The following is a 14,640-nucleotide window of genomic DNA, read 5'->3' on the forward strand; positions in this document are numbered from 1 at the left end:
CAGAAGCCCTCCTGCAGGGAGGTGAGCTCTTTACTGAGGCGATGGGGGGCTAGTTGTCGGGCATCATGGCGAGGCGGGGGACCTTCGCGGTGGTCATGTAGGGAGACATGGCGGAGCTGGCGTAAGTCACGCAGCTGGGGCCAGTGGCAGGCGTGTTGATGGGGCTGGCGGCCGAGGGCGGGGAGAGGGTGGTCAGCACCACGCCCCCCTCGTCCCGGGAGCGCTTGTAGGGGACCGGAGTGTCATTGTGGAGGTCCTGGAAGGCCAGGTAGGCCTGGCATATCTGCGGGCAGAGAGGGGCGTGCTGGAGGCCGGCTGGGGCTGGGCGGGAGGAAGAGGGACCAGGGCTGGGGCCTGGCCTGGGGGGAGACGCAGGGTGCGGCTGGGCCCACTGCTCGCTGGTCACCCAGCTCAGTGGTCACCCCCACCCCCCCAAGGCCTAAGGCAGGCCCGTGTCCGCCCGGAGGAAGGGACACCCTCTTTCCGGTTTGCCTGGGAGCCAGCGAAGTTCGAGCGGAAGCCCGGGGGGCTGAGTGAGCAGGAGGATGGATGGGCTGGCCCTCCCGCCCCCACTGCAGAGGGTGCCCGGTGCCCGGGGACGGCTCCTCCTCACCCAGATGGGGACCGAGAAGAACACGAAGGTGATGGAGGCCTTGGCGCTGTTGCTCCCCAGGAGGAACTGCTTGGGTGGCGAGTTGTGCCACTGGTTGGCCAGAAAGCAGAAACCCAGGAACCAGATGCCTGCCCAGAGGACTGGGGGTGCAGGAGAGAAGGGGGCGGGGGGAGGAGAGCTGTTTCAGGAAGGGCCACTGGCCTGGAAAGGGCCTCTCCCTCCGGCTGGAGTGGAGCTGCGCTGTTTACATTTCCATCAATTAAAATCAAAGTCAAAATAACTCATCTCTACCCGGCCAGTGCAGCTCAGTGGCTGAGCATCGACTCATGAACCAGGAGGCGTCAGTTCAATTCCAGGTCCAGGGCACATGCCCAGGTTTTGGGCTTGATCGCCAGGAAGAGGCCTGCAGGAGGCAGCCGATCAATGATTCTCTCTCATCATTGATGTTTCTCCCTCTCTCTCTCCCCTCGTCTCTGAAATCAATGAAAACCTATTTTTAAAAATTCAGCTCCATGGTCCCACTTCAAGTGCTCAGGGGCCACGTGTGGCCGGCGGCTCCTGTGTGGGAAGCGCAGGTACCAACAGGAACTTCCCTCCCCAACAGGAAGTTCTCTCGGAGGGCATGGACCCAGCGCCCACTGAGGGCCTCCCAGGAGGGGAGCAGGAGGAGGAGGAGGAGCAGGAGGAGAAGGAAGGGCGGGTGAGCAGAGGGCGGTTTCTAGAATGGGGCCGGGGAATCGGAAGAGATGACCCTTACGCGGAGTCTAAAGGACAGAGTGATAATTCCCAGGGCGGGAACCCGCAGTGAGCGTGAGGAGGGCGGGACAGCGCTCTGGGTTCCACGTGGCCGGCTGGGCGGGGAGGGCGGGTGCTGGGGTCCCCGGGCTGGGGCGGGCTGGGGGCTGGGGGCCGGGGGCAGTGGGCCGCGGTCCCGGCTCACCGGCCAGGATGAAGTCCAGCAGCTGGAAGGCTGTCCGGAAGCGGGTGCAGGCGATGTGGCCCTCGTGGGCGTCCAGGGCCAGGAAGGCCAGGCAGCTGAGCAGCGCCAGGAGGCCGGCGCCCACGGCGAAGCTGCAGGCCGCGTTGTTGCTGTTGAGGACGCAGCGGAGCTGCGAGGAGTCCGTCTTGTTCTGGTAGCCGTCCGTCAGCAGGGAGGAGAAGACGATGAGGGCGAAGATCTGCGGAGGCGGGAGAGGTTCCAGGGCCCAAACCCTTTGGTGGCCCCTGGGCCCCCCTTCTGTAGACCGGACCCTGCCATCCACGTGGGCAGCTCTGGCCCCTCCCTCCCGCCGGTCCTCAGAGCCTCCAAGCCCTGTTCCTGCTGTTGCCCCTCAACCACCTTCCCGTCCATCCCAGCTGGGGCCTCCTCTCCCCCCGGGGCCCTGGCCACAGCCACAGCCTTGTCTGTGGTCTCCCCGTTCACCTCGCCTCACCCCTGCCCCTTCGGTCAGGGACCTTGCCACCAAACCCAGGCACCAACATCGGATGCTTCGCCCAGTGCCCGGGACGCAGTGGCAGCTCAGTGTTGGCAGCGTGAAGATTCTCTGCCTCCAGCTCTTCCTGCGACTCCCTCCTCCTGCCCCGCTCGGCTAATCCCTATTCAGCTTTTACAATACGTGTGTGAGATACTCCCCGAATGCAGACGAGAATGGAGAGAAAGGATCTAACACACAGGATCTAACACACAGGAACGTTTGTTGTTTTCACGGAGTGCGCTCCGGTACAACCATCTGCGTCCACGCTCGTCACCCGAGGCGTCTGTTAAGCGCCACCGAGTACCCCACCCGCACCAGCCTGCGCCGTCCTCACGGCCACCCCGGGGTGCGGGTACTTCCAGCGGCCCCGTGTTTTGGGTGATGGAACTGAGGCACAGAGGGGCGAGGGATCACCCAGTGCCACCCAGTTAGCAGGCGGCAGCGCTGGGTTGGGACCGAGCTGTCTGGCTTCTGAGTCTGCCTTGAGCCCCTGCCTTAATGCCTCCGGCTGGGCCAGGCGCCTGAGGGCCGAGGTTCCTCAGTGCCACCCAGTGAAAACTTTATGTCCCAGTTATTCTGCCGGCCATCGCAATGCAGCGTGGGGGGGGGGGTCCACACCGGATATGGAAGGAACCCGTGCACTATGGGGTGGGCGGGGGGGGGGGGGGGGATGGATCTAGGAAGGCATGGGAAGAGGTGATGGCTGTGAGGAGTGATGCAGGTGGGAGGTGGGAAAGGCAGCGGCTCAAAATGGGGAGATTGCCAGGGGGGCGATAGGGAGCCACGGCAGGCCTCCGGGCACCGGAGGGGCGCGGGCGGCTCTGGGTGCCTGAAGACCCCTTTGGGGCCGCGTAAAGGTGGACCGGAGGGGGTGAGACTGGAGACTGGAGGCTGGGAGGGGACTGAGCTTGGGGGTCAGGGAGAGACTCAAGGTCTGAGCCGGAACTGAAGTCGTGGGGCTGGTTTGAGGAGGAAATGGAGTGAGATCTGAACTGCATCTTAAAGAGCGAGGCGTCTTCCAGGCCGACGGGGGAGGAAGGGCAGGCCAGGCAGGGCACACCGTTGTGTGCTAAAGCCAGCTGCTGCGGAGTGGGGCTCCTTCAGGGACCGGAGCGAAACTGGATGAGAAGGATGCCGGGTGAGGAGGCTGGGAAAGGGGGAGGGGCCCAGGCTCAGAGACTGAACGCCAGAGCCAGACCGAGGGGTCTGGTACTGGGAGCCGGGGAAAGCGACATTTCTCACTTGGACTCAAGGACAGGCATGGAGAGGTTCTGAGCCGGGGATGGCCGGGGTCAGACCCGGGAGCCAGAGCGAATCTGCAGGGTCATGATGGCTCGGATGGTGTGAGACAAGAAGCCAACAGATCAGGGAGGCTGGTGGGGAGGCCCAGGCGAGGGGTGCTGAGTGCTGAGCTGAGGTTGGGGCTCTGAGGGACCCAGTGATATTTAGGACCTCAAACAGGCCACGGGGATTGATGGGCGTGGCAGTGCTGGCTGGGACCAGAGCCAGGGGAGGGTGGGGTAAGAGAAGTCCATTAAAAAAAAAATGTTTACATTGATTTCAGAGAGGAAGGGAGAGGGAGAGAGAGAAACACTGATCAGCTGCCTCCTGCACACCTGCTACTGGAGATGGAGCCCACAACCCGGCATGCACCCTGCCTGGGAATCGAACTGGTGACCTCTTGGTTCGTAGGTTGACATTCGACCACTGAGCAACACCAGCTGGGAGGGGGAATCCATTTGGATTTGAACTCCTTCTGGACCCTTCCATCCCGAGCACCGAGCACCAGAATGGACCTCAGCAGATGTGTGTGAAAGAGGGAATGACCTTGGGCCTTCCTTCTCAGCGCTCTTGCCCTGACCTTCATAGTGGGGACCAGGAGGGCAACAGAAGAACCCCTGAACAGAAGAACCCCTGAACAGAAGAACCCCTGTTCCTCCTCTGTGATCCTTTGTCCTGCCTTCGCTGAATAATAACAACAACAACCACAATGACAACGGCAGCGAGTCCCTCTTCTTGTCCAGCTCGGCGGCATTGCTCAGGGGGTTTGCCTCCATCTGGTTCAGGATGAAGAACCCAATCCTTAAAGGGGAGCTGGAGAGGGGGGCATCTTGCCTGATGGTCTCGGGCGAGCCAAGTCAAGGACCAGCAGGCCCATCGATCGTTTGCGCCTGTATCCGTGTTACCTGCATCACCTCCCCGAGACTCACACCAGCGCCACACGCTAGCCGCTACCGATCCATCCCTGTTGCACCGGTGACAAATGGAAGCCATTGTGGTGGCGTGCAAAGAGCCAGACGCGGCCGCCTCTGCCAGCTGTGTGGCCTCGGGCGAACCCCTCACTTCTTGGAGCCTCAGTTTCCCAGTCTGTCTCCGTGCCGTGAGGAGGGGGTGTGCAGGGTGAGGCGGGGAGGACTCACCCAGGGAGGGGACCAAGTGTCCTCTCAAGGTCAGTCAGTGGGGGATCAGGGATGGGGACCCAGCCCTCCTGATTTCTAACTGGGGGGGGGGAGGATGTCTGTGCATTGACCACCCCCCAACCTTGGGCTGTGGCACTGGAGGTGCGGGGAGGTGGCTCTGCCCGGCCAGAAGGACCTGAGCCCTCGGAAGCCCGAGGCCAAACCTCCTTCCGCGCCCTCTCTGGCCGGTCCCCGGGGAGGGAGCAAAGATTCATCAGTTAAGGCACCAGCTGGCAGGCGGCGGCCAAGTCAAGAGCCAGCTGCCCAGAGAGTCCCTTCCGAGGAGCCAGCCAGGGGCGAAGGGGAGCCGGGCGGGAGGGAGGTGATGCAGGCTGCGGGCAAAGTCTGTGAGCGAATATTCTGGCTGGCAGCCCTCCACACACACACACACCCGTCCGCACCAGCTGGGCCTCCTCCTCCCTCACCACCGCCCTTCCTCCTGAAGTCTGAAGTGTGCGGCTCCGTTCACCAGCTGCGTGATGTCCTTGGGCAAGTCACCAACCTTCCCCTTGGGTCAACCAGGGGTGACAATGCCCTGGAACCAGGAGGTGGGATTCGTAGCTTCCTCTTCCCCTGGCCAAGAGCCGCAGTGGACACAAGTCCCCGTCACCCTAGGGGGCGCCACCCCCCCCCCCAAACCCATCCCTCTCCTCGCTCACAAGTAATAATTTGTCCCAATAATAATCGCTATTTGGCAAAAGCTGGCCACTTGCCGGGCCCGTGTTTATCAGTTTAGGGACGCTAACCTGCTTCGTTTCCACCGCAGTCCTTCCCGTGGGCGGGATAGGAGGGCCCACGTCTCACACACGAGGGTACAGGGGGTCAGAGGAATCAAGCACTTGCTCAAGGTCATGGGCAGAGGGGGACTTGGTATGTTATCAAACAAAACCGGGTGCTTTTGAGAATAAAAGGGGATGCTGTGTGCCCTAGCTGGTTTGGCTCAGTGGATAGAGCGTCGGCCTGCGGACTGAAGGGTCCCGGGTTCAATTCTGGTCAAGGGCATGTACCTTGGTTGCGGGCACATCTCAAGAAGGGGGTGTGGAGGAGGCAGCTGATCGATGTTTCTCTCTCATATTTGTTTCTAACTCTATCTTGCTCCCTTCCTCTCTGTAAAAAAAAATCAATAAAATATATTTTAAAAAATAAAAATAAAAGGGGGTGCTGTGGATCATGACATCGGGCAAATGGGGGCGTCCGCCACCCTCCATGGACCTGCAGGGGACCCAGTAGGAACTCCAAGCCAGGCCTGCAGGCTCTGCTGACCACAGGCTCTGGAAGGGGTCGCAAGGGGAGACTCTGGATTAGGTCCCTGGGTTTGACCCAGGGCCCTCACCTGCCCCCATGACCCCGATGGTGTCTCGCCATCTCCCTGGGCCTCAGTTTCCAGCTCTGTCAAAGGAGAGGAACAGAGGCTGCACTGCCTGGAGCCCAGAGAGGGACAGTGACTGGCCCCAGGCCACCCAGCAGAGTTTGTGCGGAATGTGGATTTGAGCCCAGGTGTCGCGACTCTTGGGGAATGGGGTGCGGATTAAATGCAGGCCTGTAAAACCCTTGCCTGGCACCGTGCCCGGCCCAGTGCCCGCCCAGCACCTGGTATCTCCGGTCTACGCTACAGACTCTCATCCCGCCTCTGTGTGCCACTCCGGCCCTGAGGCCCCGGCCACTGCCGCTCTCCTCGTCCCTCCTCTGACGGGGAGAACGAACAGACAAACAGGCGTTGGCACCTCGCAGACCCCCTTCTGAGTCCGGGCCCTGCCTCTGGGTGTGACCGTAGGTAGCCAGCACCGGTGGCCATGATGGAGATGTCCTCCATCTGCCCAGGAAGCCAGCCACCAGCCCCCTGTGGCTGTGGGGCACCTGACATGTGGCCCCTGTGACTGAGGAACGGGACACTGTATTTTAACAAGTTTAAGTGGAAATAGTCACATGGACCCCACTGGTGTGGTTCAGTGGATAGAGCGTCTGCCTGCGGACTGAAGGGTCCCAGGTTTGGTTTTGGTCAAGGGTACATGCCTGGGTTGTAGGCTCGATCCCCAGTGGAGGGTCTGCAGGAGGCAGCCGATCCATGATTCTCTCTCATCATTGATATGTCTCTCTCTCTCTCCCTTCCTCTCTGAAATATATATATATATTATAAAATATATATATATTATATATATAAAATATATATATATATATATAAAACCCAAATGTGCAAATATACTAGCTCTTCATCCCTCTCTCTTCCTCTCTGTAAAAAATCAATTATAGCCGAAACCGGTTTGGCTCAGTGGATAGAGCGTCGGTCTGCGGACTGAAAGGTCCCAGATTCGATTCCGGTCAAGGGCATGTACCTGGGTTGCAGGCACATCCCCAGAAGGGGGTGTGCAAGAGGCAGCTGGTTGGTGCTTCTCTCTCATCGACGTTTCTCTCTCTATCTCCCTCCCTTCCTCTCTGTAAAAAATCAATAAAATATATATTTTTAAAAATCAATTATGTATATATATATATATATATGATAATCCTTCACTCTTGCTGTCACAGTCCCACCCAGCACTCCCACCTGCTGCGGCACTGACCCCGCTCACACCTCAGCACAGAGTCTCCGCTCCCGCCCGGCACCAGTCCTACTTGCTCAGCATCGTCAGGGGGTGTACGCGGCCCCTGAGGACTTCCACACCTCTCCCTACTCCGCAGGGGCGATCGGGGCGGCAGCTGCCACTTGTACCGCTGCTGGCACCGGCCCCGATTGCTCCGCATCGCCAGTGTGTGCAAGCAGGGCCAGTGCTGTCCGCACGCGGGAGCCACAGTGGCGGGAGCAGGGCTGCTGGCAGACGGGGACCTGGGCTCACGGTGGGAGGGGCCCGGTGGGGACCTGCCCCTGTGCTCACTTGCAGCCTAGCAGCCCACAGTTCCTTTCAAGGTGCACAAATTTGTGCACTGGGCCCTTTAGTCAAGATATATTTTAGAAAACTAAACAACAAAAATTATTCAACTTCTCTGATCTCAGTTTTCCTTGCTCCAAAATGGGGCTCATGCTCTGGCCAGTTTGGCTCAGTGAACAGAGCGTCAGCCTGAGGACTGAAGGATCCTGGGTTCAATTCCGGTCAAGGGCACATGCCAGGGTTGTGGCTCCATCCCCTCTCCCTTCCTCTCCGAATTCAATAATAGTAATAATAATAATTAATGATAATAATAATAATAAAGTATATTTAAATGGGGCTCCCAGCACCTGCTCTGCAGGGCCGTTTCTTCCATGAGAGGAGGAAGGGCCTGCAGGCGGGTGCTCTGTCCAGGTGACCCCGCTATCAGCTGCCTCTGGCTCCTTCCCCCTCCGGCCCCTCCTGTCCCCACACCCCGCGCTCTGTCTGTGGGCTGAGCCGGGCTTCCTGCACCCAGGCCACTGGGCCGGGCCGGGGGCTCACCCCTGCGAAGATCCTCGTGACCGTCTTCGGCCGCTTCAGGAACTGCACGGCATTGCTGTCCGCCAGGTCCTGCAGGCTCTCTGGGATGTGCATGGCGGCGGGAGTGGGGCTGCTCTGCTGGCTCCCTTGGGCTCCAGGCTCACCCTGGGGCTCGGCTGCTCCACGACAAGATGGGTGGGGGGAGGTTAGGGTCAGAGGCATGGGGTGAAGGAACTTCTGGGGTGGGGGTCCCCGGAGAAGGGGCATGAGAGCTGGGGGTCCCCGGAATAGGGTTGCGTGGGGTGCAGGGCCTGGTAGGGTTCTTAGGAGTTGGGGCATGGGGTGCAAGGGCTGCTGAAGGTTCCAGAGCTGGGGGTGTAGGGTGAGAGGTTTGCCGAGGGTCCCATGAGTTGGGGTGCAGGGTAAAGGGGGTCCAGAAAATTCTAGAGGTCGGGTCACCAGGTGAGGGGACACCTGGGGGGCACAGGGGGAGGTGCTGGTGAGGAAATCCCAGGCAGGGAGAAGGGGTGGAGAGAGGGCTGGGGTATTGGGGTCACGACACTGACACGGGAGCACAGCGCCCCTTTGAAGGACTGTGTTCCCCCCCGGAGAGGACACAGTGGCATTTCCAGGGAGTTGAGGCACTGGAAGACCTGAATCAGGGGGATCCCTCTCAGGTGTGGGGTGTCAGCGTCCATAACGGAGACCCCCGGTAGAACAGGGAACATATGAGGGTGTCCTTAGGAATCGGGGTCATTTCCTCGGCATTGACAGGCCTCCACCTAGCATCCAGCTCTACCTTCATCAAAGGGCGTTTTCTCAAAGTTGGGGGGCCTGGATCTCAGACGTGTGGGGGCCTGGGCTTAGAACTGAGGAGGCCCAGCCCCCCCGCACTCGGTTACCTTCTTGGAATCAGGGTCTTTCCTTTAAGGACGTGAAATGGGGGTGGTGAGGTTTTGGGGGGTGGGGGGCGACACCGCCTGACAAAGGGTCACCCCTACTCTGAGGCCCGGCCTGCGTCACCTGGGGGCCCGCTCATCCTTTCGCCCACCCTCCCCAGCCCGGTCCCTGCGCCACCTCAGGCTTCTTTTGCTTCCGCCTTTTCCCGCCTTTTTCGCTCCTCCGCAGCTGATTGGCTGCGCCCAAGCCCCGCCCCCGCCCCTTGCCCTCCCACTCAGTAGCGGACACGAGCGGGGGCGTGGCCACGGCGGACGTTGGGCGCCAGCAGTTGGCGGGCTGCGCGCGCCGGGGGAGGCTGGGGGGAGGCCCCTACCCCGCCCCGGCGCTCCCGGGAGTCTCGCGCCCGCCGCGTCCCCTTCTCTTTGCGGCGCGGGGACAAGGAGACATCCCTGCGGCGCATGCGCGCGCCCACAACCAGCCCAGTCGGGGAGAAAAGCAGGCATGTCGCCCGTGCGCAGTTGAGACGGCTTCCAGCAGGAAGAAATGGACCGCGCTCAGTGACCCGGGTTCTGCGCATGCGCCCTCCTGCTGGGTGAAGCCGAGTCTTGGGGGACCAGAAAGCCTCCCTGCACATGCGCAGGAGGCTCAATGACAGTCGAGCGTTGGCTAAGGTGAGGGGAGGGAGGGGGGGCTTGCATGGCCCGGGCAGGACGGCCCTGCACCCTCAGTGCAGCCTTTTCGAGCGTCTCCTAAGCTCCCAGGACCCACCTCATCGCCTAGACCCCCGCAGAAACCAGTTGTACCACGACAGGGTGTCCAGGCCCTCAAAACGCCCCAGGACCTAAGCCCTCTGACCCTTCCCTGGGACCCAGGTCAAACTGAGCAATGTGGGAGGGGACCCGCGAGAAGGGGGGGCGGGCTCTGCGCCCCGCCTGGGGTTAGGAATAGCTCCTGGAGATTGAGACAGGGAGGGGGAGAGGGCGCTTTTCCACCCGACGTCCTTTGACCCCCTCCCCTACCCATTTCCCTTGTTTAGGCTCCGGGCGCAGGGGCTGGCCATGTTGCATGTGACCCGGGGTGTCTGGGCATCCTGGGTCCGAAGATGGCCAGCCTTGCCCGAGCTCCTGGGGCCCACCCGGGCCCTGTCCTCGCTGGCGGCCAAGATGGGGGAGTACCGCAGGATGTGGAACCCCACGGAGCCCCGCGACTGGGCGCAGCAGTATCAGGAGCGGTTCATCCCACTCTCCAAGGAGCAGCTGCTCCGCCTCCTGATACAGGTATCACCCGTCCGGGGTTCAAGCGCCTGGGGCCTACGACTCCCGGCAGGCCTTGCGGCGGCAGGGCCGTGCATGCTATAGAGGGCTGCCCCGGTCCCTCCTGGGAGTTGTAGTACCTATTCCCCTTGCAGTCTCTAGTGGGCGGGAAGTGAATCGGAACATAGGGGAGGGGGAGAAGACCTCTGAGATGCAAATTGTAGCAGCGATTTCGACTCCATAGCTTGTTCTGAGGCTTGAACAAGCACTCTCGGGGCATGGTTTTCCCCTTTGCAAAATGTGTATAATCATCATCATCATCATTACTATTACTACTATCTAATGATAATTATACCTACGAAAGCATCATCATAATTATTATCACACTGTGTGAGCTCTTACTGTGTGGCACCGTGCTAAGCATTTTCCCTGTATTGAATCATCAGAACAACCCAATAAGAGAGTTACCGCCATCGTTTGATAAATGAGGGCACTGCGGCATAGAAGGGAAGTGACAAGCATACATAATTGGTTCAATATGGGTGCTCTGGGGTCAGACAGGCCTACAGTGGATTTTCAGTCTCTCTGTATCTAGACATTGTGGTCCTCAGCGGGTGACTTCCTGAGCCTTATTTTCCCCCTCTGAGAAGTGGGGTTATAATTCCACTGGCCTGGCATCTCATGTGGGCAAGCAGTGCCTGGCCCGCAGTAAGCACTGTGTGAATGTTGGCAAGTCAGCGTCAAAGTGCAAATTCGAGCTCTCAGCTTTCTCAGTCACCTGTTTTTTTACTGTGCCAGGCTACCTCAGTTTCTTGGTCAATATAATGGACACCCTTCCCCAAACATAAACAAAATTTTGAAAAGCCCAGAGCTCTGACTGTCGGTGTGGGCTGCTATTGAAAGAATTCCTTCCCATGGAGGAAGGGGAGAGAGGCCTAACGATCCGTTTTGCTTCCCGAGGTAACAGGAATTCCACTCCAGTCCTGCGGAGAAGGCGGCCCTGGAGGAGTTCTCTGCCCACGTGGACCTCTGCACCTTGTACCACTACCACCAGATCCTGAGCCGGCTGCAGGTGAGGGCGGGGCCCCTCCCGCCCAGCCGTTCATTCAACAAAAGTCCTCTGAGCACCTACGTGGAACCTGGCCCTGCCTTAAGCCCTGGGGGTGCTGCAGGGAACAGTTCCGGAAAAGCCACACCCTCCAGGAGCCGGCATTCCAGATGGGGAGGTACAATAATAAGTAAATAGGAAATCTGATACCCGGAGTGGTAAGTGCTGTGAAGAACCATGAAGCGGAGGTTGAAGCAGGTCTGACAGGGATGAGACGGGGGTCTGTTTTAGACAGGGTGGTCCTGGAGGGCTTCCTGGAGGTGACAGGCAAGCTAAGGCCTGAGTGAAGAGAAAGGAGCCTGCGTGATGGCTGTCTGGGGAGGACATTCCAGGCAGAAGGAGAGGCACGTGCAAAGGTCCTGGGGTGAGAAGGCTTGGGGTGTGGGAGAAACAGCAAAAGGACAGCTGTAGCTGGAGGGGAGGGCGAGAGGCGGAAGGTGGGAGCAGAGAGAGAGTGGGGGCCAACTGTGCCTGGCCTTGCGGGGCACGGGGAGGACAATGCTTTTACTCTAAGTGAGCCGGGAGCCACAGGGGGGCTCTGAGCCGAGGAGGAACCGATTTAGTTGTTCACAGGATCCTTCTGGCTGCCGCGTAGGGAACAGACTGTCAGAGGCGGAGAGGTCTAGTAAAGAGTCTATTATGCTTGTCCCGGAGAGAGGTAATGGCGGCTCCGACGAGAGTAATAGCCGGGGAAGTGGTGAAAAGTGGGCAGGCGCTGGTAATAGCTGGCAGGCCGCAGCACTCAGCTGTGTGGGCCGGGTGGTGAGGGAAGAGAGGAGTCCAGGGCGCCTCCAGAGGCTCTGGCCCGCTCCCCGAAGGATGGAGCTGCCATTTTCTTTCTTTCTTTTCTTTTCTTTTTTTCTTTTTTTTTAAAAAATATATTTTATTGATTTTTCACAGAGAGGAAGAGAGAGGGATAGAGTTAGAAACATCCATGAGAGAGAATCATTGATCAGCTGCCTCTTGCACACCTCCTCCTGGGGATGTGCCCTCAACCAAGGTACGTGCCCTTGACCGGAATTGAACCCGGGACCTTTCAGTCCGCAGGCCGACGCTCTATCCACTGAGCCAAACCGATTTCGGCGGAGCTGCCATTTTCTGAGACACGGATGACGGGGCAGGGGCGAGAGGCAGATCTGCGGGAAGATTGGAGAGGCCAGCTTTGGACTTGGGAACTGAGCCACCTGTCAGGCAGATAGGGAGATGGACTTGAATGTGGGGTCTGAGGTCAAGGGAGGAGCATCTGGGCTGAGAAGCAGCCCCGGGAGGATGGAGATGGCACTAAAGGGTACCGGGAGGGGAATTAGCCGAACCCCGGGGTGCGCCAGCTTTGAGATCAGGAAGGGGAACTGGAACCAGGAAGGAGGGTGGACAAGGAGCCTCAGAGAGAGGAGCAGAACCCCAGAGAAGTAGAAGAGACATTCTTAGGCGTCTCCTCCTCCTCCTCCCGGGCCCTGCCTGGGCTGAGGGTCCCCCAAGACCACCCTCAAATTCATTGATTTTCTAGAGGGACTTCCAGAGCTCAGGAAAGCTGTTATGCTTGAAGTGGTGTTTTTTCACAGTGAAAGGATGGTGAGCACAATCAGCAAAGGAAAAAGGCCACAGGCAGAGCCCCGAGGAGCCCAGGCCCGACCTGCCACTTGTCCTCTCCCAGTATTGTCTCTAGAACAGCCCTGAATTCTCCCACCGACAATGTGTGACAGCGCCTATGGAGGACTGCCAGCCCGGGAAGCTCACCCGGGTTTTATTGGCGGTTGGTCATATAGGCCTGGCAGGCCACCTGTGTCACTATCCTAGTTACTCAGTCTCCAGCCCCTCCAGCGGTCAGACTGCCTCATGGCCCAAGACTGAGGTGCCCAGACATCCCGCTTTTGGCGGGACAGTCCCGATTTTTAAAACGCCGCAGGACGTGGGACAAATTGTTAAAAATCGGGACGTCTGGTCACCTTACCCAAGACTCCCACCATCGACCACATTGTTAGCATAGACATCCAGTGTGGCCCAAGGCCCTGGGCAAACCAAGGCATTTTTTATTACTTTATTGTTATTTTTAAAAAATATTTTTTTATTTATTTCAGAAAGAAGGGAGAGAGAGAGACTGTAACATCAACGATGAGAGAGAATCATTGATTGGCTGCCTCATGCACGCCCCCTACTGGGGATCAAGCCCACAACCCAGGCATGTGCCCCTGACCAGAACAAAGCGTGGACCCTTCAGTCCACAGGCCAACGCTCTATCCACTGAATCAAACCGGGTAGGGCCCAAGAGACTCTTTTTAAAAACATTTTTTAAAAATTGATTTCAGAGAGGAAGGGAGTGAGAGAGATAGAAACATCAATGATAAGAGAGACCGATTGCTCACCTGCCTCCTCCACATCTCCTATTGGGGATTGAGCCTGCAACCCGGGCGTGTACCCCAACTGGGAACTGAACTGTGACCTCCTGGTTCATAGGTCGATGCTCATGAGCCATCTCATCTGGGCCCAAGACACTTTTAAAATAATATATATTTTTATTTATTTCAGAGTGAATTATTGATTGGCTGCCTTCTGAATGCCCCCCACTGGCGATTGAGCCAGCAACCCAGGCATTTGCCCTTGACTGGAATCGAACCCAGAACCCTTCAGTCCATAGACTGACGCCCTATCCAATGAGCCACACAAGCCAGGGCCAAAACACTTTTTAAAAAATATACATGTTTTTTTTGTTTTTTTTTAAGTGAAAAAAAAATTTTTTTTAAGTATATTTTATTGATTTTTTACATAGAGGAAGGGAGAGAGATAGAGAGCTAGAAACGTCGATGAGAGAGAAACATCGACCAGCTGCCTCTTGCACACCCCCTACTGGGGATGTGCCCGCAGCCAACGTACATGCCCCTGACCGGAATCGAACCCGGGACCTTTCAGTCCGCAGACCGACGCTCTACCACTGAGCCAAACCGGTTTCGGCAAAAAAATATACATGTTTTTATTGATTTCAGAGAAAGGAAGGGAGAAGGTGTTAGAAACATCGATCAGCTGCTTTCCACATGCTCCTATTGGGGATCGATCCCACAACCCATGCATGTGCTCTGACTAGGAATTGAACTGGTGACCTCCTTGTGCTCGAGTCTAGACGATGCTCAACCAACTGAGCCACACTTTAATCAGGCAGAGCGTTCCAAGGTTCCCCCCCAGGAGCCCCTTCAGGGGCCTGTCCTTTGCTGGCCTGCTGAGTTAGCCCTCCTCTGCACACTGCCTCGCCCTCCTGCAGGTCCCCTCTTTGCTTTGAACAGCAGCAGCGGACAGTGGCCTCCTTGCTGAGCACTCACTGCGCACTGGGCTCACCGGCTCCTTTCTGTGGCGCCTCCTCCTGCCATCAGCCCCCTTGGCAGAGGCAGAAACCGGGGCCCCGCAGGGCCTAGGACATGCCCAAGGTCGCCCAGTTCCCAGGCGGCAGAGCCAGGGTG

At 58.5% G+C, this 14,640-nt stretch overlaps 2 protein-coding genes across 2 annotated transcripts in view; one reads left to right on the forward strand and one right to left on the reverse strand.

Annotated features, from left to right (window-relative positions):
• Positions 1-9,335, reverse strand: SYNGR4 (synaptogyrin 4). Its single transcript, XM_036432621.2, has 5 exons — positions 9,204-9,335; positions 7,952-8,106; positions 1,554-1,791; positions 614-753; positions 1-283 (listed from the first exon to the last, which is right to left on the reverse strand). Exons 1-5 carry the CDS (start codon positions 9,331-9,333, stop codon positions 50-52), a joined length of 897 nt encoding a protein of 298 aa, XP_036288514.2. The 5' UTR covers positions 9,334-9,335; the 3' UTR covers positions 1-49.
• TMEM143 (transmembrane protein 143) overlaps positions 9,173-14,640 on the forward strand; it is a 27,375-nt gene continuing 21,907 nt past the window's right edge. The window contains exons 1-3 of the mRNA XM_036432650.2: positions 9,173-9,501; positions 9,867-10,107; positions 11,051-11,155. Of these exons, the coding sequence (XP_036288543.2) occupies positions 9,479-9,501; positions 9,867-10,107; positions 11,051-11,155 (369 nt within the window). The 5' untranslated portion in view covers positions 9,173-9,478. The remainder of the gene's footprint in view (positions 9,502-9,866; positions 10,108-11,050; positions 11,156-14,640) is intronic.

Source organism: Pipistrellus kuhlii, unplaced genomic scaffold (genome assembly GCF_014108245.1).
Source record: "Pipistrellus kuhlii isolate mPipKuh1 unplaced genomic scaffold, mPipKuh1.p scaffold_m20_p_114, whole genome shotgun sequence".
In the NCBI taxonomy this organism is placed as follows: Eukaryota; Metazoa; Chordata; class Mammalia; order Chiroptera; family Vespertilionidae; genus Pipistrellus; species Pipistrellus kuhlii.